Here is a 25,060-nt window from a genome sequence, read left to right as displayed (position 1 = left end):
TGAGATGACACGGACAAGAAAAAGTTGACTATTCTTTAAAAAAGGGATTTCTAATTGATTTTCCATGTGCTGTTGAGTGGCAGCACTCAGCAAAGGCAGCTGGGTCCTCTTCTTCTCTGGAGCTCTATAGAGTCCATATCATCAAAAACATTCAATGCAATTTTTTTTCTTTTCTCTTGTTTTGCTGCAATATTGAGAGTAGCTTCAGCAAAATACAAATGTAGGACCCATTACATCTACCCTTAAGCATGCACTTGTGCACAAACCCCTAATGCAATCTACAGTATGATGGATACTCATCGTTTCCTAGGACACCAGGATTTGTCTCTGTTACGATGGCAACTATCAATTTGAGATGAAGAAAATTCAGGTAAAAAAAAATTATCCTGAAGAGTCAAAAACATGAACTGAAACTGTAAATTTGTCATAAAATATTTGATTTGATTTACATAAAGTTACATCCTGATTGAAAAAAAGGGCACTGCAGTAATTCAGTTTACACAGATCACACTGACCTTGACACTTAGTATGATTTTATTCCATGTGAAAATACAGTAAAAAAGGTGATGTCAGATAATATAAGATCCACAAATAAATGTTATCCCAGTGATTACACTCCAGTTCAGGGGATAAAACCCTTTGGAGAAAAAGTGTATAGGTTTTACAAAAAGTCATTTTAATTTTCAGTGTACGAGGAAAAAATTGAATAAGCTCTGCATATGGTAAGTGCAAACATTTCCATGCCAGTTATCAGATCCCTAATTAGGATTGATTTGGAGTTTTTTTTTTTTTTTGCAAAGACAGCTAAAAAAACAGATTAATATTTGAACAGCTTTTAATAACTCTAGCTCTTTCAGTTTGTCTCTGTGCGTGAAATCCCAGCATAACTCCAAAGATGCAACTGCAAATGCCATTTTTACAGATGCCATCAAAACTAAGCTGCCTCAGTGTAGCATTTTCTCACATGACTGCCTTGTCTTCTCAGGTAAATGGCTTTTTCCTCAAATAGCACAGCTCTCTAAGGTGAGATGAGCTCATTATAAACAGAGTCATAATCAGCATCACACTTTGCATCCTAATGATCATCAGTCTGTCCTTTGCTTTAATGCACATGAATGGACATGCTATATGCTCTCTCATTCTTTCCTGGGCAACATGGGAGTGTTAATGGCTATCAAGGCCAAAGCAGAATTTGGACTGTGCTCACTGGGCAGAACACATTAAGGTCTTAGACAGCAAATCTGTTTGTACACAGACAGCTTATGCTCTGCAGGGTCTTTAACATTAAGCTAAATTAGAACCAAGAGTCAACTGGTGTGATTAACACATAACTCTAAACTGTGCCTCAATCTCATATGGGGGAGGAGCTCAGCTAAACAAACCCCTTAGCTTATAATGAGAGTCTTGCGTCTTTTCATAAAATAATCGCTATTCACTTTTCACTGTAATATAAAATTTACCCAAGATATGAAATAAAGTATGGGAGGTATGGTTTATAGTAACTTACATCGCATGTGAACTCCTTCACATTATGCTTGGCAATGGGCCATAAGCCTGTAGATAGGTGATGTGCTCTATATTGTAGAGGACGTTTTCTATAAGAACACCTTAACATGTTTCTATAAAGGTGCGAAGGGAATATGGAGAACCGAGGCCTTTCACTGAGCCATGAAAGTCCTTGATTATAGCTAAAAAAGTGTGATAAACAATTTATTCCTAACTGAAATGACAGATTTTTTATGTATCCTGTGGCCTTGCTCACGAGTCAGCCTAAAACAGCAACAAAGATTGCCAGCGCTCATCGATGTGGCACCTGCAGCGATACAGGTGTTGTACTGTGAAAAGGGACCCGATCAGAATTTCAGCTATCACCTGTAGTCATGAGCTCCGGAAACTGACAGAAAACAAGACAGCAAAGTTAAGTTTCCTTCACAGGTTTTTGGACCCTCAGGGACAAGATGAAGGATTAATGTATGCTGAAAGAATTTGGCATTAAAACCTTAAGGGGACATAAACTGGAGAAGACCCTAGGGCAGCCCTAGAATATAGTGAAGGGATTACATATTGAATGTGAACTGGAAACACCTCAGAAACCCCCAAGTAGAGCTGGAGGATGTGACTAGTGGGAACAACATCAAGGCTATCATAATTATCAAGCTGCTACCATGAATGAGTGTCAGAGCATGCTGAACAGAGGTTAAGCTACTTGAAGAACTGGTATGTTACAGATCAGTGCCAACAGCTTTGGAGAAAGACCAGCTAAAAGTAAACCACATCTACATTATTGATGAATACTGACCTGACTCTGAACATTTAACAAAATGAAAGCCATACATCTAGTTTTTAAAAAGCCTATCCAATCAAAGATCGGCTATGAAGGCCTTGGACCGGAAATTAGTTCATCACGGTGCTAAAATAGAGAGACAAACGACCACTCACACCAACATATACATTTACCACTAATTTAAAACTATTAATTAAACTAACATGCATGACTTTGGAATGTGGGGGGAAACTGGAGCAACCAACCGGGAGGTTCAAAATAAGAACTTTAATGCTGTGAGGTGAGAGTGCTGCCCTTCGAAACACAAAACAACACTAAAATGACTGCACATAATGCACAATACTGCATGAAATTACCATAATGTGGAATTACTGTGTGGCTAACCCAGTCCAGAGGGCAGTACTGTTTTAAACAAAGATGGAAGAGAAACAGCTAAATGGATCTGTGTTAGATTACTCTAAAAGATCAGTGCCTCTCCCCTGTGTCCTTCTTTGATGTATGAATTTTCTACAGGTAAAGCAGAGCAAGCTCAACACTCCATTTCCTCCTTTTTGTTTCTCTACCCTTTTCCTGTCCTCTATGCATACCTCGGGCCTATGGCCGTGTTGAGGTGCCATGAATAATCTTCACACCGCCAGTGTCTGGTGTGACTAATGCATAGAAAGGAAGGATAGAAGTTGAAAAAGAGGTGAGGAGAACAGTAACAGAACAAGTAATTCAAAGTTGAAGGGAGCAGCACACCTCTCACTTTTATTCGTAACATAATGGTCATTATACAGTATATCAGCAGGGAAATGAGATCAATTCTTTCTCATTAACTATTGGCAATATTGTGTGACTGAATTTTTATTTAAAATAAACTGTCCCCTAGACTCCCGTGAGTTGAGAAAAAAAAAGGACGGAAACAACCAACAGCCCAAGCAACGATCTAACTGAGCCTGTGCTGGCTGAGCTTTAAAAAACAAACTTGGCTCCGAAAAACTGAACAGCTTCATCTCTTATTTAATGTACCCTGGTCAGAGGGCATCTCATATACATACACTTCTAAATAAATACTGACGAAATATTTCCCTACTGTAACTGCGGGGAAAGTTGGATACAAAAGATCAAATATGGTATCTATTGCTCAGCAGAATAACATGGACTCATCCACTCACAAAGTGTCTATCTGGCTGCTTGAAATCTTTCTTACAAACCCAGACAAATAACTGAGAGCTCAGGTGCACAGTTCAACATCCCAATTTCTGACAGTGACACTGACGAGACAATGCTCCACTCTTGATGATTAATTATCCCTTTGTGTTGTCAGCCCATTAGGGCAAGTAGCCAATTAACCTTTTACGACAGAGCCAAATTTGCTTTGTCCCGATAAAACTGTGCCATATTATCATATTAACATCATGAATCATGTCTAATCATACTGTCTACTACATCAGTTGGAGTTGGAGTGATAATCGTAGCAACGGCTTAGATTTTGATCTTTAAATTAAAAAACAGAAGTCTACCCTTTCTATTGTCTCCATCTAAACCTTTAGCTGAAGGGTAGCCAAATCCTGGCAGCACTGCACACACGTGAGGAGGAGGAAGTGATGGTGAGTTCCACAGGAACCTGCTAGAGTGGGCTGTTGACTGGCCAACTAATTTCACACTCCCCTGGCACCCATAATGCCTCTAGAGTTACCACGGGCATAAACAGAAGGTCAGAGAGTGAAACGGAGAGAGGGAGGGAGAAATATTACAGAAAAAAATATCCAAGGACAGCATCAGTCTCACTTGGGTGCAGATTCTGGCCATGGAGACCAGCTGCTCATTTTAGGCTTTTTATACATTCTCACTTTAATCCATGGCACACTAAAAAAAAAGGTCTCAACTTTTTGCGTACAGAAGGCTGCTATATTTAATTTTTCTTTACTTTCATCGTTCTCCCTTTTCTGTCACTTTATGTAAGCCTTGTGCACAGTGAGGACAAGATGTATATCTCTGTCAGTGGCTGTTCATGCTAACGCAGCACCAGATATAATAAAAAAGGACGCACTTACTTTGCGATCATTATTGGACATAACATGCTTGACAGAAAGAGTGGAAGGTACGTTAACGATACGGGGAGACTTTTTTTAATTAACTAAATTTACTTCATGTATTCCACTTCATTTGTTTCATTTTATTTGATTGTGGTACACTTAGTGCATACACTTTAGACTCTAGAGTTTTAGTGTTTAGTGATGCGTGCAAGTCTTTTATATGATTTAGCAGATTATGCTGAATGTTCTCTGGCTGCAAACTGCAGACGGATGACAACACTATGGAGCAGTGTGTGCGTGTTTGTGTGTTAATGACAGAAAATGAGGTAAAAAACGTGAGCGCCTGTGAATGTGCGCGTGTGAGTCTCTTTGATGGATGGAGTAAAGTGACAGGAGAGTATTAGAGGAGAGGGGAGTACGGCTGGAGCTGTGTCCGTAATGCAATTCCCCTGTCAGACATCAAGCTGTTTCACACAAACACACGTACATTTGCACAGAGCGTGCGGCATCGCGGAAACGCATTAGGTGGGCGCTCTATGTAGGTGATCTTGTGCTGATATATGACCATAATAAAAAGCTTAACAAACCAAGTGTCTGCAAACCAGTTTAATCTTTTGGTTCAAGATGTGATCAGAGCTCTGGTTTACTGTGCAGTTTGTCTGGTGGTTCAGAGGAGAAGAAATGCGTCCCTGCATCCTGCAGCACCAGTTCATCTGCTGTATTTATCTGTCAACTAGGTGACATTACTCAGAGATGTAGCTTCAGAATGTCACCACTGTCTCTCAGTATCTGTCACACAACCCAACATCTGAACAAACACACATTGGCAGCTGTCAATTGGTCCCGGTGGTGATAATTATTAGTCCCTTTCCATCTGTCTGTCTCTGACCTGTGCACGTGGTTGTGTCTCCACGTACGATTACATATACCACATCTGAAGTATGTTATTTGTGATTCCAGCACGATACCGCAGATGGGCTTGTTACATAAACAGGGTTTTTATTTATGCCTAACACTCATCATGTCACTGATCATACCAAAGCACCCTTACAACCCATGGGCCACCCAACAGCTACACCAAATGGAACTCATACCGATCTGTATTTCAATCTGTCACTACCACATTATTAACATACATTTTTAGATCCAATACACAGTTTTGTAGCCAGGGTGGACTTTCACAGGTCAAAGCCTGAATGAATAAACAAGATTCTGTACTGACTGATATTATGTCATGATTATCACAAGCAGCAGACTGTAGCAGATGGAATAGGATGCAGAAGGCTGCCTGGTGACTAACAAGTGATTCAGACACATCACATGGGGCTCTTTGCTCTCTGAAATTAGGTTTAAAAATCAAAGTAGCTAGCAAAATCACAAGGGCAATAAAAAATGATGTACTTAAGTGAATAGCTGCCAAGACTGACAAATGTGAGACATGAATTAGAAACAGGAAATAAAAACAGATTCACCTTTTTTTATGAAGCGCTCTGCTAATGTATATAGTTGAGTAAAAGCAGAAGTGAAAAAACGAAACTGAACGCAGGTTATTACAAACCTGAGTCTTCCACGAGGGCCATGCCCATGAGGGTAGCCGTGGCTGTGGGACCGTCTAGGAACAGGTTTGTCATCTTCATGCATGTGATGTAGTGACGGTGAACGGGAATGGGAGGATCTGGAGCTGCCAGTACTCTGGAGACTGCTGTCAGGGATCTCTCCATGACGACTCTGATATAAAACATGTGTAAAACATCAGTCACCTTCCCTGAGATTATGCTTCCCTTTTACTCCTTCACAATTTCTTATGAATGCATTCATTCTTTTTGGGTTTACATTTCATATCTGCGCAACTTCGCTTACTTCTCCAAGACTGCTGTGCTGTTGCCCAAAAGCAGGCAGACTGCGTAGTGAAGGGACGGGGGAGTGACCCTGGCGGCCACGGGCTTCTCTGGTTGGTTGAGCATGGATGTGATCGTGGTCCCCGTTCAGGTTGTTGTCGCTTGCAGAGCGAAGTAAGGAACGGGGTGAAGGCAGGGGGCCAGGCATCACACGTCGACGGTTGGTGTAGGAGGGAGTCTCCCTGAAAGGCACTAAGAAGAAAAATTACACATAATTATACACTGTTGGCATTTCAGTAAAACCTTAAGATGGATTTCCTAATCTACTGAAGTGGCTTATAAATCTTAGCAATTACCATATTTTAAGTTTGAAGGATCAAATACAGAATAAGATGAAAAAGTATACAGAAAGGGATCACTGGACTTCTTGTTAGCAAATAAATGCAATTGTTATAAAGTTCACTGTAATTCCTATTTCAGCATGCTGAATGTAAGAAGAGACACAATGCCTTTATAACAAGACAGAGGCATTACATCCTGCTCACACCAGATGGCAGAGTTTTCCTGTATTTTATTTCAGAGAGAGAAACTACTAAACTCAGCAGGGATCCAACAATCCTCAGGAACGTTTTCCAGTTCTGTTACATTTTCATCTCCTTCACTTCTTCTTCTTTGTATTTTCCACTGTATTTAAATTATAATCACTTTCCATGACCTTATTCGCTATCTAGGTCGAGCTTGATGCCTCTCCAAGTCTACCTTCACATAATTCAATTCAATTCTATTCACTCAATTCTGCGCTCTGTATTGTAAGGAAAAGCCCACATTAATACAGAAATCAGACAACCCTCTATGAGGAGGCACCTGGCAACAGTGGGAAGGAAAAACTCCCTTTTAAAGGGTAGAAACTGCAAGCAGAACCAGGATCAGGGAGGAGCAGCCATCTGCCATGACTGGTTAGGGGTGAGGGCAAGGAGATTGGACAAAAGACACTATAGAAGAGAGGCTGAGTTTAATAATCATTAATAACTTAAATGCAGAGCGGTGTAGTGAGTGAAAAGAGATGAGTGAAGACGGAACACTTAGTGGATCATGGCAAGCCCCCTACACCCTAGGCCTTTCGCAATGTAACTAGAGGAGGATTCAAAGTCACCTGATCCAGCCCTAACTATAAGTTTTATCAAAAAGGAAATTTTTGAGCCTAATCTTGAGAGTAGACAGGGTGTCTGACTCCCAAATCCAAACTGGTTCCACAGAAGAGGGCCTGAAAGCTGAAGACTGTGCCTCAGATTCTACTTTTAAATACCCTGGGAACCACAAGTTCACTTGAAACTACTGCTGTCAACTTACCAACATCTGATGCTTTGTGGACCTTAATGATTTCTGCCAGGTCAAAGTTCCCAGCTATAATAGCCACCTGGAAATGGGAACAGAGAAAAGTACAGGAAGTGGAAAGGAGCAACATGAAAAAACATTTCCGTCCTAACTCTTTCAATAAATATTCAACACTTCCAGCACTTTGTTGAAGGAGATGTGTAAAAATCTGTATATCACTACATTGACCAGCCTCCATTATGTACAAGCAAATTATATTTGATGTGCATAAAACAAATGTCAGTATGTCAGTATCAATTTTCTGCTTCATCAGCTATAAAGGCTGGACTCCAACATTAGGTTGCATATTTCAGTTAATTTAGCTGTGACCTACTAGTGTGTAGACCTTTTGTATACCTCACATACCTGAAAAGCAGTCTGGCTATTGTAGTTCTTTATCTCTTTATTGGCTCCCCGGAACAGGAGAACCCGTGCACAGCTCTCCTGAAGGACAACAGAGAGTTGTGTGTGTTTACCTATAGGAGTATTACATGTCACTGTCCGTCATTCTATTGTATGCAACAGCATACACATATTCAAACAAATACACATGATGACTCCCAAACACAGATTCTAGATTGACACAACAATCACTTACACATTTGATTGTTTGAAGCACTTATGGATGCTGTTTTGCAGCTTCTAATTGTCCTCTCAATTAGACACGGACAGTTTAAGAAGTATAAGTCATGTTTAACAAATTGCTGCAGATCTACTGTCTGCATTAAAGATAGTTTTTTAAATGTCAGATCAGACAAAGTGCACCTAAGTATAAAATTAACTCCTCGTCTGTTAACCAGTGCAGCTATTAATGGCCGTATCAGAGATGGGCCAAAGAAAATTGTATGTCTCTAGAATCTGTTTTCTGACATCACATGCTACTGAAAAAGGAAGACCAAGAAAAGCACATCACGCCATGGAGGAAGGATGAATTATTTCAAATTTGCTATGAAAAACTTTGCATGATTTGGACATGGTTTTAGAAAGTCAAATATCAAGAGGAGTATAATAATTTGTGTGCTATGCAGCATGACAGTGGTTGCCAGAGGCAGCATTACAAGCAACCTCTTTGATCACTTCTAAAAGAAACAGACTCACAAAACTGTTTGAAAATGAGTCTGACAGAGGTGACAGTGTAAAAAAAAGAACAAGAATGTCTCTTGAGAAACGCCTGTGGCTAAAACATGAATTTGTGAATTCAGGAAGAAGCCCGTTCCATGAGGTGCTTTTAAAAAAATACAAGGCAGGCATGTTTGAATTCAACAAGTTTTTGACAACTAAGACACTATTTTATGACAAGAAATGTTGGTGGAAGAACACTTTGACTGCTGCAGGTTGAATCTAAACAAAAATATGATCTAAAGTTACAAAGAGAAGTTAGCCACAGACACATGCCATATTCCCATCACTTCAGATGGCTTACACTATTCCTATAGACATACAGTAACCTCAACCATAACTGCTACTAGTCTAGCCCTGACACTAAGGCTTCACTCCAAAATTTCTTGATCTACATTATGGCTTTTAAAACCCAAGACAGACAGCCCCTTATAGTGTGACTGTGTATACAGATTCATGTCTCCACAATATGTGAAATAATCCCCACCTATATCCACATCATTGCAGTGAGACAGCACAGCATTCAAGTATAAATGTATCTACATGTAACGGCCAACTTAGCAAAGACCCAGTTTCAAATTGTATGTTTAGGCACTTTACAGTCAAGTCATTTGTTCCCATTTATTGAGCAAATCTACTAAAAATGGCAGACAGATAATTTGTATATTTGCACTAAGATGGTGCTTTTAAAAGCACTAATAGAAACTTAACCTATCTTGGCGTGGTGTGTGCCTTTAGAAAACTACACTAGATGGAACAGCATCTGAAGGTCCTATCTTTAAAAAAAATGGAGAAAAAAAAATCCAACAAAGTCTGAAACAGAACATGAGAGAAGCATCTGGTCCTTCAGTTGATGGATTTTCTGTTCAGTGAGCCCTCATCAGAAATGGTCTCAGTGGAAGGGTGGCTTTCAAGAAGCCATTGTTAAGGAAGGAAATAAGGGAGAAAGGGCAGAAAGTTGGCAAATTACACAAGAACCGGACTGAAAATCAGTGGCAACATGGAGGGATGAATCCAACTTTGACAGAAAACGAGCAAGGATCTCAACATTATTAAAGCAGTGTGGGGTCATCTTGACAGAGAATGGAACAAAAGAGCCGAACTCCAGAGAAGAGCTCTGAAGTACTGTTCAAGAATCCTGGAGAATTATTTCTGAAGATTAGTAAACAAAATTATAAGACATAGGCTGTGCTCAAGAATAAAGGTTGTCATCCCAAATATTGGCTTTCATGTATGTTGTAACTGTACAAACTTCACATACTGTATTTCCATATAAATGTTTCCACTTTGTAAATGCTCCAATAAATCACTGCATTTTTATGACTTTGTGTATTATGTCTCGGAAGTTTCCATCTAAGCAAATGTTGAGTACACATTGAATTTACTGTGACAGCGATACCATTTCTGAATTTACTAATTGCACTGAGCCTGGCTGCGCTACACACAAGTCTTTGGACTCAAATGTACTCAAATGAGTACATTTACCAATATCAGCCAGAAAGTGTGGAAGCTCCAGTAAATGTAGTAAACAAAAAGTTGTCCCACAAATACTTGTGGCATGACATTTTGTAGGTGGTTCGAAAAGGTATTTAACATAATATATAGCTTGTTTGAAAAGCAACAGATTAATTAGAATTCAAAACAGTGTTTAAGAAGAAGAAGAAGAGGAAGGAATCCTAACAATTACAGAGCAGACTTCCTGATTAGTTCACAACAACAAGTTTCCGTTTTACTCTGTGTAGAACTAGTGTGACATATTGTGTGTAAATGAGTACACACCCCCAGGCACAAAAGCCCAGCTGTAAATTGACGGGGTTGTGTGTCCATGTGCTGGCTGGTTGAGGGTCGATATGTAATTTAACACAGAGAGCAGAATTAATAGGACTAGCCTTTCGCTAAAATCAGCAAAGTGACTCTAGTGACTCTTAGTGAGTCACACGCATTCAGAAACATGCATACCCAGATTCATTTATTATATTGTTCAGTTAATACATCCATGTGGTTTTACTCTTCAGGCTGTTTATAGCAGATGATCCACTCTTGTATGCACTGGAGCACCCTCTTCTGGTAAAACACAGATGCTAGTATTGGCGGGGGATGTGATGGATCATACCTTGAGCTGAGCTGTATATTAGGCATGACTCCAGGTGAAACACAAAGAAATATGAAAAGTCTCTGTAAACACTGGTGGTGAATACACTGGGTATATTTAAAAACGGAGCGAGTGTTATATGCATAATATATGATTACTCTTTATGCTAATATCTAAAACACACTTGAGTCTAAAACTGCCAAAAAAGCTATATAGATAAATGCCTAGGGCTATTAGATTAAGTAATGCTAATCACCCATACCTCAGGCAGCTGCACACACACAGATACACACACACATACACAGGTAAATAAACGCAGACACTTTTCAGTGTAAAGCCTCATAATCATCATTCTTCGAGGAACGCTAAATGGGTACAGGTTTTCATTCACGCAGACCTTCGAGTGCATATGAAAAATGTACAAATACATTTCCATCATCTCTTTGGTGTGACAACAGAGAATAATGGAGAATATATATCAAGGTTAGAGATGCTACAAGTGAAAGAACAGAGAAAGATACAAAGACACAATCAAGCGAGTCACAATAGCTATGATACAATCATTTCAACTTGTCCTTGACTATGTGAAGGTCGTTTAGAGTATAACAGGCACCACAGTCTGTCTTTCTAGTAATGACACAACAAGGCCAGGCTAGTTCAAGAGTTTCAAAACTTCTCCAAGCAGTCTCTATAAGGAGATAGAAAGCAGTGATAATAAGTGTCTGTCACACAGACCAGGTGGACCTGAACTTTAGCATTATTATTATTAATGCAACTTTGGCATTTAACCTGCAAGGTAAACATGCATGTTATATTGGTATTAACCTTGAGTATGTGTCTTGACTCAAACATGTGTTCTAATTAACCTAAAGTCATTATGCACATGCACACGCACGCACACACACATAGTCTAATTACAATGTGGACCACATGTGTTCCTCTTCTTTGCAAGTCTTCCTAAAACAATCCATATTCCAGTTCTCACTGCTGTTTGTTAGATGTGATTACTTTAGATTCATAGACATGCAAACAGAAGTGATTTAAGTCAAGTACTCTTCACTAACGATCAGGTCAGTCATGTGTAAAAAGTGTGACAGATGGTTCCTCTAACAGACATGTTTATACATTTGAGGATTCCTTCTGCCCTTAAAATTGAAGCAGCAGATCTGGCATCCTTCACTGAAAAGTGAGCATGCTTTTACAGTTGTTTGTGATTAACATCGAAGAGGATTTAAAATTGAAACATTTGTATCAAGCTAATATGTTATATCTTCTTCTGTGCAACAACAAGATAATAATTACTGGTCTAGCAGGATATCATTGGTCTGACTGCTGTGGATAGATTGGTTTGTGTCTTGCACAGCCTCTGTTTAATTTCACTCATCAGTGTTGCCATTTTCTACAGTACTTTGTCCCTTCTAAATCATTAAACCCATGACCTCCTAAGCATGTGAGCCCTGCCTTCATTCACTGCTTCTGCCAAGCTGAAAGCCCACTAAGTAACTTAAATAGCCAGTCAGACCCAAAGAATAGGACCTTTGGAGCAGTGCTCAAGTACATTTTATTGACGATTACTGAATCTTGTTATTCAGCAAACTCCATCTTCCATCTTCATCTTTCTGTCCATCCATCTGTATGGATCTATTGAAATTAGAGCAACTGGTTTCCCAGTTGATTCTAGCAGTGCATTTCTTACTTTTATTGCGCATAATCATTCATGTAGGCCTGCTTTTGGCCTTCTGAAACCCCGCTTGGACACACTTTTCCTGGGATTGATCAGCTCAATGTCGTATTCGTCTCCAGTGGCAGGATAACAGCCGTCCTCATCACAAGAGCTTGGACAAGATCCATTACGAAACTAAAGACTTTAAAGTTGCAGAAAAAAAAGTTGCACAAGTAACTGTAAATTAAACTATTTACCCAGTCTGTCTGGGGCTGCATTCCCCCTCTTCAAAAACAGGCACACATGAGTTTCTATACTGGCAATATTTTCCTGAAAATATAGCTGAACTACTATTTGCTAGTGGTGTAATTCTTCAAAACCACTGTTCAGTTTATACCTTGATTTTTTTTTCTTTTGAAGTGATGAAAAAAATAAGGAAGAAAAAAAAATCAAGAAGTCCACTCTCATAATTAAGGTACAAAGTAGGAATGATGGTGGAATACATTTGTGGTCACAGGGTGAGAATTATTATATCCCACAATCATTCCTGCATATTTAATGCAGTCATGCCAAATACCACCTTCATACAATTAAAATCTTCCAAGTCACCGGCCCTCAAATTACACAAGGTTAGGTCAAGATATTGCTTCTTTATTTAGCCCTTTTAAAGAACAGTGACCGGCTACGTGATATTTTCACTGCTGAAAGAAGAAAAACGCTGGAAAAATAAGACAAACGATACATTTTCCATGGGTGCATTAAATCTAGTGACAGATGGAATAGGCTCCGGGCCCCCTACCCCACGTAACCCTGAAACGGTTAAGTAGGAGAAAATGGATGGATGAAACCTCTAATTCAGAGCAAGTCAGGTAAAGACCTAAATCTTAAACCAAGTCTTCATACTATTTTTTTTCATACTAAATTTTAATGATTGATGTTTTGGGAACTTCCTGGTCTAAAAAGAGAAATATGACAATGTTATTGTGTAAACAGGTCCATGTTCCCACTACATGAGTAATACATTACACACACTCTTCTGAGCAGTGAACATGAAATGCCTTAAATCACATGAATGTGTTACAAACAATAAGTATTAAGTATTTATACTGTGTTCACCACTGACACACACACACTCACACATTGATAATGGGATGTTACAATCTTGATGATCACAACTGAAATTAGCTGTGCAGCACTAAGTTAAACCACAACATTCCAACACACACATACACGTGCACACGTTTCACTTGTTCATTTGGGAGAGAGAAAGCGAGAGGAGAAAGCACTTATTTAATGTTAATCAACTCTCTGCTTCCCAGCGAAGCTGTACAAAAGCTTCTTCTCTTTGAGAAGCCTTAACCCCTTAATGCCTAGTGTATCACATTTAATACATGCAGTTCTTTGACACTTCTACATCATCACTGTGATTTTTTTCCCCTGAAAAAACAAAATAAATAGCACAGCCAGATGTAGCGAATACAATACAATTCAAAAGTCATTCATGGAAATTCCAATTTCATTTTTTTTTTAGACAAATTTATCAGATGGTTCAATAAACTCTTCATTTACAAAAATTAGAATTTTCATGGTTCAGGCTTCAAAGGGTTAAACCAAAAAGCACATGGCTGTTCTACATCTACATGGTTTGCTCAGGAGAATTCTGGTTTATACTGCCCTCATCTCCCACTACCCTAATCTACTTCTTGTTCATTCATATTATGAAATACTGCACGTTAACATAAAGCATTTATCCTCATTATTATTAATATTATTATTATTGTTGTTATTAAAATATTGTTTTATTTGAAGCTACTACATCTAGATTTGAAGCTAGATTCAGGTTTTCTTGTAGATTACACAGATGTCAAACTCACTAAGACTCACAGCCATCCGGCACTATGAAAGCTGGTAGGCACGTATTCACAGATTTATACTTGGATTTGTGCAGTTTTGTTTAGTTTTTTCTGTTTGGTTTTACCAGAACAAAATACAAACTAATTCTATAAACAAGTATTTACTATCTTACTATAGCCTGATAGAAGTTTTCAATTATCTAAAACTGTTGGAAACAGTGAAATTAGACTGGGTGATATGTATTAACACAGAAATGGAAACTGTAGCTTATTTAACACTGGTACACAATTCTCCTGCCATAAATATTTAATGCGTGCAAACCCGAACTGGGAAATAGTGCCCTACATGCACCATTTACTGTTTGAGTAAGATTTGCTAAATAAGTATATAATGCCTAGTCTGTCAGACAAAGTTTTCTTCTAAAAATTAAACTATCTATGAATACGTACTCACTGGACACATTATAACTGCTCAGCCAATCAAATTTCAGCAGTACATTGCACTTAGTCATTAACACATGGTCAAGATGACCAGCTGAAGTTTAAATTGAGCATCAGTACAGCGAAGAAAGTTACTTTGAAGGTGGTATGGTTATTGGTTTCAGACGAGCTTGTCTGAGTATTTCATAAATTGCTGATCAACTGGGATTTTCACACACAGCCACCTTTAGGTCTACAGAGAATGGTCTAAAAAAGAGGAAATGTCCAGTCAGCAGCAGTTCTCTGGGCAAAAATCTCTTGTTAATGCTGGTCAGAGGAGAATGGCCAGATTCCTTTGAGTTGATAAGAAGGCAACAGGAGCTCAAAATCCACTTGTTATAACACGGAGAACCTTGAAAACCTTTTCCTTGAAAAACAGGAAATGGAGCCAATAAAAACCAGACAATAGAAGATTGGAAAAAAAAAACCCATCACCAAATACGCACTTTTTAAATACCTCAGTCTGCCTGAACCATGTCCATCAATCTACATGTATGACCACACCTATCTTCTAATGGCTGCTTCCAGCAAGGAAAGGAACCATCTCACAAAGCTCAGATCATCTCAGACTGGTGTCTTGAACATGACAATGTGTTCACTGTGCTCAAAAAGCCTGAAAAGGGAGATTCACATGACATGCAGTAAATCTGCAGCAACTGTGTGATGCTATCATGGCAGTAATAATCACTGAGAAAATGTTTCTAGCACCTTATTGAATCTACACCACAAAGAATTAAAACTGCTGTGAAGGCAAAAGTCCAACCCGATGCCAGCAAGGTATACCAAAAGAAGTGAATGGCAAGTTTATATGTGCTGCACTGACATCTTCAGCATTAGAAACGCTGGCTTAGCGTTAAGAGTAATAGACAGAGCATGGAAGCTGTATGGCAATTATAAGCAGACTCAAACGTGTCTTTAGATGCGATTTGTTAAGAAACACAATCTGGCACTCACCCACAGTTAAATTCAAAGCATCAAGAATTAAATTACATTTTATCCCTGCCAGTTGCATACTTTAATACAAACTGTATTAGTAACCCCCAACTGATAAAATATCTCTAATTGTTGCCCACTTCAGTGGCATAATCATACTTAGACCAATTCTCTTCAGTTGGCCTTTTTAGCCTGGCATCAAATTTCATACAATGGAGAAAATTACCAGGTGGATTATTGCTGTGGTTTCGACGAATCTGCAAACACACACAAACACTAGATGCAGCGTGGTGGCTGTTCTGTAACTTTACAGACACTGTAAGTAACATCTCTGGAGTCTCTGAGTTTAATAAATGTCCTTGACCAAGAAAGTTGAGTGGCACAGGGTTCAATGCTGTAGCACAATCATTGCTTCTACTATTCATGGAAAACAGGCATAGACAAATACTTACATTGAAAGAATATATCATCAGAGTATTCAGATCCTTCACCTTTTGCATGCTTTATGGTATTCAGCTGGTAGGGTACAGTATAGAAAAGGAGACCCTGTTTTTATAAAGGCACCACAGTTCACACTGGTAAATAAGGCACTGATCAGAGCAAGGATATATCTTATCCTTTGATTCTTCCACAAAGGCCTCAATAATTTGGAAAAAAGATTAAGCCTGGATCCTGCAGCACATTCCTAGCCAAACTGAGTAGCTTAAAGGAAGGGTCACGGTCAAGGAGGCAACCAAAAACCCAGTAGTTGCCCTAAATGAGGTTTAGAAGTCCTCTACATAGATTGGGGCAGTTGAAAGGATAACTATTTCAACAGAACTCCATCAATTAGTAAAAGGCCAAGACAACAATGAAATGGCTTCAGGACAAGTTTCTGACTGTGACTGGTGCAGCCAAAGGGCAAATGGAGCTTGAGAGGATCTGTCAGGAAGATTAAAATAAACTGACCAAATCCAGGTGTGTAAAGCCTGTAGAGGCTTAACCAAGAAGACTCATGAATGCACTGGCTCCCAAGTGTCTGAAAAGATCTGAAACCCTTTGGAAATAGTTTTTTTGTTTTATGCATATGTTTGTTTGCTTCATCCTTATGGGTTATTGAGTATTTACCGATATAAAAAACATGACAATGAAGTCCAATAAAGGATTGTGCTTAATGTTACATGCTGGATTTCTCAGACCTACTTCACAGACAACAGATGTACAGTGCAAGATTTTGAGTTATTCCTCATAGAATATTTATGTATAATTTCAGTTTTTTTAGACAACAAAAATCACTAGTCTAAAGCTTATTAAGAAAGCCAACACACTCTCAGCTGAGAAGCTAGCTCTGGTGCCTGCCGTATAATGTAAATGCATCAAAGAGCCATTAACCACCATGTCCTTGATTTGCTGCTGAATGTGACATTTCTCTACTGTACTGGCACTAAACATCTGCACTGGATGTAAACTGTGTAACGCACAGGCCTACAACACAAATGCAATTCCCTCTATTCTCCAAGGAATTAGTCCATAAATGTTATTTATTTTTTTCCTGAAACAAGTGTTTGTACCTGGTTGTAGAGCGCACACACATGCAGAGCCGTGTTTCCAGATGCATTTTGAGCACTCATGTCGGCTCCATAGAATAGCAGGTGTTCCAAGTGCTGCACATGGCCATAGCGACATGCCTGAAAGGACAGACATAAAACATTTACACTAACAGAGTCAGAAAGAAGTAAACACGGTCTCTGGGAAAAGAATGCAAATTAGTGGGATAGTGGGATAACAGTCATATGTGTAAGGAAATGAAATGTGTTAAAGAATGACAAAGTGGTCAGTCCAGAAATGAACCACAGATGCAATCTGCATTTGCAACTTAGCCAAATAAGTAAATTAGTCAATTTTCAGGTCTTAAGGTTCATTGAGAGCCAAAGGGCAATAACCGCTCTACTAAAATACTGTTTCCACTCTGACTTGTTAATTGGGGTGTCACCAACTAAAGCACACCATACATTTTTGTTTGACTGCCAAATAGTCCAAAATAACAGGCAAATATACCAATTTTGCCAATAAGGTAACAGAGACTTGTTGCTTGTTAAATGCCCCAAAGTCTCTCTTTAACATGGCCAAATTCATGTAATGTAACCTTAATCTTTTCTTCATCACAACATACAACTGTATACTGGAATAGTTTGAATTTATCATAATCATAATACCAAGACAAGCATATCTTTCTATGTCTTTCTACAGATTATCTAAATGGTTGAAAGCTAATCTTCAGCCCATGCTTTTCCTTGAGCTAATTCCTTTCTAAAAAATATTCTCACCTATGCTAACAGTTTCTAAACAGAAGAGGAAATCTTGTTTGTATCACCTAAGGCTAAATGAAATCTGTAAAGCTCTTCTGGCACGAGTTATGCCTTTTCCTACTTTTTCTGCTTCTTGTTTCACATAACTCTGAGCAATAAACTTTTCATCTAATCTCTATCTTTTCCTTCTTCTTTTTTGTCTCCAAATCTGCAGTTTGTGCGCCTTACTGACAAAGAGGTACACGACTCTCCCCAGCAATTGTTCTCTCACTTCTGTATTCTGTCTCGCTAACAGTGCGTGACAGCAGTGCGAATGTGCACAAATGATTCTGGGATTGTTGTTGGTTATCAGCCCTTTTGCAGTGTATCCTATTGTACACAATACATGCCCAAGGAATGCTAATGCTCGGAAGGGCATAGAGAAGGGGAGAGATGTGGAAGGAGAGTTCAAAGGAAGGAATTTGGGTAAAAGCGTGATGGACTGAAGAATTCTTAGATGTTCTCTATTTTTGGGTAACAGTGAAAACATACATAAGAACAAAAAATTGAAAAAACATCTTTGCATTCTTATCCTAAAACTGTCCCTTGTCAAAGAAAAAAATATATTTTCAGCAAAGAGACTTCCTGGATGATTTCACTAAACTCTTTTACACAATCTTGTCATGAATTGCTTTTTAACACCACTTCCTTAAAAGGTAAGAAGGTGTGTGTTGGTGAGATGTGGTTATTAGCATAATCTGCACTAAAGTTGCTTTGCGGATGTCTTTCTTGGGCTGCGTGGCCAGGCCCCCGGAAGGCCATACACAAAACCACAGATGCAGTAATGCAGTAAAACAGTAAAACGTTTATTCTACACTCATTTAAGTGTCCTTGGGTAAAACACGGAACTCCAAGTTTCTCTGCTGTAATTGGTGTGTCAGTGTTTGTGTGAATGGTTGAAAGAAAAGTGCATGATAAAGAGCTTTGTACAAGCAGTATGCTTGAGAAGTAAGTAAGTGTAGACTGTTTTGACATTTCACTACAGAAATGTAGAGGCTGAGTGAATGCCATAAAATCTCTTAAACAGCATCTAGATATCCCTTCGCGTACGAGGCCTTTTCGTCTTTCCAGTACAGCGAGCTTCCTTTGAGCTGACATGTTCAATAAAATGCTCACACAAAGGCTGGTTTAGTTCACAAATAACTTTTACGTTTCGTTTAAGACTTTTATTAATTTTCTTTATTATCCTTGGAAACAAAGTTCACTTTAATTAATCTCTGCAATCAAAAACAAATTGAGAATGTTTGATCTTGCTCATAATAACTTCCAAGTAAGAATAATTGCAAGACCTCGAGATCAAACACACTTGAGCGATGTTGTCTAAGTAACTATGGAAAAAAAGAAAAACAGACAGATGAAGGTGAAATTCATGTCAACATGTGTAATAAAAAAGGTTTGTGCGGGAGACAGGCAAACAGATACTGACATGATCCACGCAGCCCCTCTTTAATGATCCGCGCCTCTCTTGGTCCTAACTTCAAATTTCTTATTATATTCACTAGAGATGGCACGATACCACTTTTTTATGTCCGATACCGATACCGATATCATAAATTTGGATATCTGCCGATACCGATATGAACATATAGTGAGTTTTTAATCAATAAAACTGTTTTTTAATATCTTGCTGCATTTTGTATAAGTTCATACTCAAGTTTAAATAAACAACAACACTAAAGCTATTCTGTTATACCTGTATGTAAAAATACACTGCACCCAAAATATTTCATAGTTCAGGAACACTGATCAATCTAATAAACTTAATCCTCCCTATTCTGGTATTTTAAAGAGTACTTAGCAGAAATATTAAGCAACCTAACTAATAGGGTTGCAAACTCCCAACAAAAAAAAAGGAACCACCCCCACCCTCCACCTCATGATGCTTAATCGATGTAATCAACTTTAATTTGATGCAGGGTGAAAAAAAATGCACAGAAATAAATTATTTTCAAGAATAATTAAATAGATTCAACATCTTTCTTCAACAGAATTGCAGAATTCACAGATGGTACCTTCCCAAAGGAAAAAGTACTATAGCTTACTAGGGTATATTAGACTTAACAGTTACTATATACAGTAATGGACTTCTATACATTTTAAATCAGATTAAAACTTTGGGTGTAAGATTCAGATAATTATTTATTAAAAGCTAGGCATTTTAAATGAGAATAAGAAAGAAAAGTATGTCTTTGTGCCCCTTTTCCTGTTCATGCCCTATCGGCCCCCTGGCTACACTTTGCTAGATCCGCCCCTGCACAGTTACCAGCCGTCAGCTACGTGAAAAGGATCCTGGTGTAGAAAGTAATATTAAATAAATTCTAACAACAGCTTATCAAGCTTAAATGTGCTGCTGTTGTTCAGCCGCTGGTTTCCTCTTTTCTGGTGCAAAGTGGGCCAAAAACAAAGAAGAGAGACGGACTCGCGACAGAAAAGCCGATCAGCTGATCGTTAAGCAGTTTCACGATTGAAGTAGCCGCAGGAAGGTGAGGGAGAGAGAGAGTCAGTCGCTCCATATATCGGTTGTTAAGCTTAACATGGGAACGCTTTACAAACATTCAGAGATGAATTTACACACTTGCTTTACTTCTCTCTGGGATAACTTCCTCGGAGATGAAATGCTGGTTTGGTAGCGAGGCTACAAATACACACAGCCGCTCAATCACGTGAGCACACTGCTCCGACGTGCTACGGTTATGAGCCGAGTTACACCGTGTCGCAAGTTTTGTGAGGTGTTTTTTTTGATATTTAATGGATCGGATTATATTTTTTATTTCTCGCCGATATCCGATCCAGTAATTTAGGTCAGTATCGGACCGATACCGATACGTAATATCGGATCGGTCCATCTCTAATATTCACGGGAGGAATACACAAAGCCCGCCTCCTAATATAAAGCCATAAACATTTGTACAGACTAAGAAGGTTCCCATTCAAATACACTAAGCTTGATTCTGTTACTATGTTGCCATTCAACATTAGACATACAAGAACTTTCAGACATAAAAATCCTGACACAAATAAAAACACTATATGGGGACTATCCTGCATTATCTTTATAGGGCGTGACAAGCCTGTATATGTGTGTGTGTGTCTAACATTATGTTGGCTGCATATTGCAAATAAATAATAATAATAATAATAAATAACATTCTACACTTTAGTGATACAGGAACACTGTATCTCTCCACTGGTAGGTACAAAGGTGGGTTAAATTAATTGTTAGGCCAACTATGTAATATATATCTAAAATTATAGAATATTTTGCGGGGGTTATTTCTACTAATAGTAAGCAAGTACTAAATATAGTAAAAAATACTGTTGAAACACTAAAAGTATCCATAAATGACTCAATGTGTATTTACTACCACTTTAGGTTGGTAATAACTCAGACACAACTGCATATTTTCTAGGAAAGTAGGCAACAAGTGGTTAAAAGCACTTCGATTTGCCCATTAATTTAAGTAACATCACTTATTTTTCATGGCCTTTCTTGGCCAAAACCCAAGTTTAATAATGTGCTTTCTATAAATTAGGATATTACTTTCCAGGTCTTCTTATACAGTTATTGTTCATGGCTATACTCTTTTATAAAAGGTCTACAATCAGACTCAGTAAGTCTTTCCACCTGAGTACTCTTTACACATGCTTTGGAAGAGGTATATTCATCATTAAAACAAGCAGAAAAACAAAATCAGCACCATGGACAGTTTCAGGAGGGAGGGAAGTAGGTGCAAAATATGACATGAACTTCTCCATAAAGCCAGCAAGATATGTGTGTACATAAGTATATGTGCATAATACCTCAATATAACTGCGGTAATGACTGTCCCAAACAAATGGAAGTACAAATTCCACAGGTCCTGAGCCTCAGTTATGTATAAACAGTAGCTCAGTTTGCTTTTTGTTATTTTTGGAGGCAATTTGTGCTCAGAGAGTTCTGTTGACACTCCTGCAGATTATTTGCGCACCGGGAGACACACTTCATAAAACTCAGATTGATCTCCCCTCTCACCAGCTTTCCCAGTGTGCCCTACTACAGCTATTCGTTGACTTACATTCGCACCCACTTCACACATATGTTGGTGAGTTGTCCAGAGGTGACATAAGAGCCTGGACTCATCTAGCATTATGTGGACAATTTACGCTGGCTATACAACAGTGGTGTTTGTCTTAAAAGATTAGCCAAAACCTCTATTGTACAGATCTCATGCCTTTTTGATGGTATATATACCTAATACAATGCTTTTGTTAAACTGATTTTGTATAAAGAGTCACAGGTTTTCAAAAACAAAAAACAGTCTGTACACAGCCCTACAATGTTATCTGTGTGTATGTGTGTGCATACAAGTGTGCATGTCTAAACAGAACAGTCCAAAACCATTACAGTGAAGACACTTTATGTCCTCAAGATTTCAAAGAGAGGTTTAAGGCTTAAGATTCAGCTATTTGGCTGTGGTTAATTTGGTTTAGGGTAAACATGTGTTTTGTGTTAGGGTAATGTTTGCATTACTGTGTATTACCTGGTGTATCTCCTGCCAGCCATTCTCATCCACACAGCCGACCTGTGCATGATCGTGCAGCAGCAGCTCACAGCAGTAGGGATCTCCTCCTACCATCGAACTGTGGTAGAGAGGAGTTAGCCCCCTGCTGTCTTTATAGTCAGGAGATGCACCCAAGTCCAACAGCGTCTAGTGGGAAAAGAGGCAAGTTTAAGGTTTTAAGTCGCCAGTTTTGGTTTGGTTGTATTTTCACAGTGCAATGGGAAGATAAAAGAGACCTTTGCATGGATGAATAACAATAACCAAAAATGCTAACTAAGAATTAAAATATAAGTTAATGTTTACACTTTACTAGTTAAAAATACTAGATAAAAGCTATTTTAAAGTTGTCTTCTACTGCTGTTATGACGCTAAGAATATCAGCATCCTCCTTACCTCCCACTTATTTTCCTTCCAATTTGGTCACCCTAAATGTCTCACTTAATTCCATCCATCCATCCATCCATCCATCCATCCATCCATCCATCCTCTTAACTGCTTTATCCAATTTGGTGTTGTGGGAGAGATGAAGCTGTCATAGGCTGAGAGATGAGGCACACACTGGACAGGCTGCCAGTTCTTTGTACTGTTTAACATTAAATGTATAATTCTTGTGGTCAAATGTTGAACCTTGCATGGTCAGGCACCTGTTTATGTTAAAGAGCTACTTTAGGCTTATAATAGAAAGCCGGTAGAAAGCTGACGTCATCCAATCAAGGCTTGTTGAGAGGCTCAGGAAAAAGCTGGCAGTACTTTTTAGGCTGTAGCTCCTGCAATTTGTAACTCTCTCCTATTGGATCTTTAGGATCATTCAATACCATAACTGTGGTATCAAAAGCGGAACTAACTCATTCCAGTTTCAACAGTTCAGTTTCAACAGGAAACATGACTCACACAACCCCTTTCATTTGGGTTACAAGCCTCCTCAAACTAGACACATGCAAGGCCATTCAGTGATTATGTCAGCATATTCAAAGTTCAATCTCACACATTTAGTAAGTGCCCTCTGTGCTCGATAGCTCAAGCACCTGCTGCCAGACATTACCTGCCCGTACATTCTCCTTTTCTAGACGGGGAGTTTGCATGAATGCGGTTCAGCCGGCTGAACTGTATATGCATGTGAAATGTACTCACTATAAGTGCTGTATGGTTTTTGCTGCGCACGGCCTTGTGCAGAGCAGTAATCCCATCTTTTGTTCTGAAGTCCAGATGTGCCCCTCCACTTTTCAGCACCTTGATGAGCTCTGCACAGCTCTCCAGCTGTGCTGCTAGCGTTAGAGGACATTCTGTAAGCACAAGGAAGCAAAGAATACTTTTGAAAACTCAGCTTATTTCCACTGACATTATTGTGCATTCTTCCCCCGAGACATCCACCATTTGAATCGGTGCATTTTTTTTGGGACAAAATTATCTGTGGCTTTACATTTTCAATGACTCTGCAGTTGGATCACTGCCTTTTTCAGTTGAGATTGTCACCCTCCTGTCTGCTGGCTGCTTCCAGTTGGTGTTAAATCAGCCTATTCTCATGTTTGCCTCACTTCGCAGCTCATCTGCTACACTACAGGTCACCCAGCATTGAAATCTCCTTTATGGCTGGACAAACATTTGCATATACATGAGGAGATTAGCAAAGAGAGTAATCCAGCTTTACCCGCTATGCAGAAGGCTTATTTCAGAAAATCCATATATGGTCATTTGTGATGAAGACAGAAGGAGAGAAAAGACAAATCAAGGATGGAGAAAAACAATCGTCAACAATAAGTAAACTCAAGTATGGCAGGGATGGAAATCTTAGCAGACTTGCTCACCTCCTGTGTCTGGGTCATGGAAGTTAGGGTCCAGGCCTTTTTCCAGGAACCTTGAGACCTTTTCAATGTTCCTCTGCTGCACATACTCCATGAATTTCTTCAGGTTTGCCTAATGGAGGGAGACAAGGGGGAAGAGGAGGAAAAAACAGCTGTGATTGGATGATGTCAGACTCCTGTGGATGGGGATGTTTAATAATGCAGTCCAGAGATGAAAGCTGAAGTCATTGCTTTCTCTCCTTCTGTGTTTGAAGGTTTTATTTCTGTTCAGTCATGGCAAGCAAATGGACCATGGTCAGAAGATACGGTATATAAGCTATTATAGGACAGACCAAAAAAAGACATGGACAGAGCTGCAAAAAAGAAAATGAGATCCTGAGGCTAACATCATATTTTGAGTTCAGATGTAATGGTTATAACACACACACACACACAGAGACACAGACACACACACACACACACACACACACACACACACACACACACACACACACACACACACACACACACACACACACACACACACAACATTGGCTCTACAATTAATGTGTAAAACCACTTTCATAAAACAAGCACACAGAAGCACAAGCTCACATGTAAATCATATCCACTCTAAAATACACAGACACACACATGCACACAAAACACTTAATTTCCTTTGTGACTTATGATTAAAAATATTCATCACCTTTACCAATACGAGTGCAAGCCTGTAGAGTATAAAGTGAGAAAT

At 38.9% G+C, this 25,060-nt stretch overlaps 1 protein-coding gene across 1 annotated transcript in view; it reads right to left on the bottom strand.

The window, feature by feature from the left end:
• Window positions 1-25,060, bottom strand: part of shank3a (SH3 and multiple ankyrin repeat domains 3a) — a 214,863-nt gene that overhangs the window by 64,443 nt on the left and 125,360 nt on the right. Inside the window, exons 6-13 of the mRNA XM_039614942.1 lie at window positions 24,331-24,439; window positions 23,657-23,808; window positions 22,505-22,672; window positions 17,208-17,324; window positions 7,884-7,961; window positions 7,494-7,560; window positions 6,166-6,395; window positions 5,864-6,033 (exon numbers count right to left, since the gene is read on the bottom strand). Coding sequence (XP_039470876.1) covers window positions 5,864-6,033; window positions 6,166-6,395; window positions 7,494-7,560; window positions 7,884-7,961; window positions 17,208-17,324; window positions 22,505-22,672; window positions 23,657-23,808; window positions 24,331-24,439 — 1,091 coding nt within the window. The remainder of the gene's footprint in view (window positions 1-5,863; window positions 6,034-6,165; window positions 6,396-7,493; window positions 7,561-7,883; window positions 7,962-17,207; window positions 17,325-22,504; window positions 22,673-23,656; window positions 23,809-24,330; window positions 24,440-25,060) is intronic.

This window comes from Oreochromis aureus, linkage group 7 (genome assembly GCF_013358895.1).
Source record: "Oreochromis aureus strain Israel breed Guangdong linkage group 7, ZZ_aureus, whole genome shotgun sequence".
NCBI classification, from domain to species: Eukaryota; Metazoa; Chordata; class Actinopteri; order Cichliformes; family Cichlidae; genus Oreochromis; species Oreochromis aureus.
Note: the sequence above shows the minus strand (reverse complement) of the source record. Positions and strands in the feature narration are given on the sequence as shown.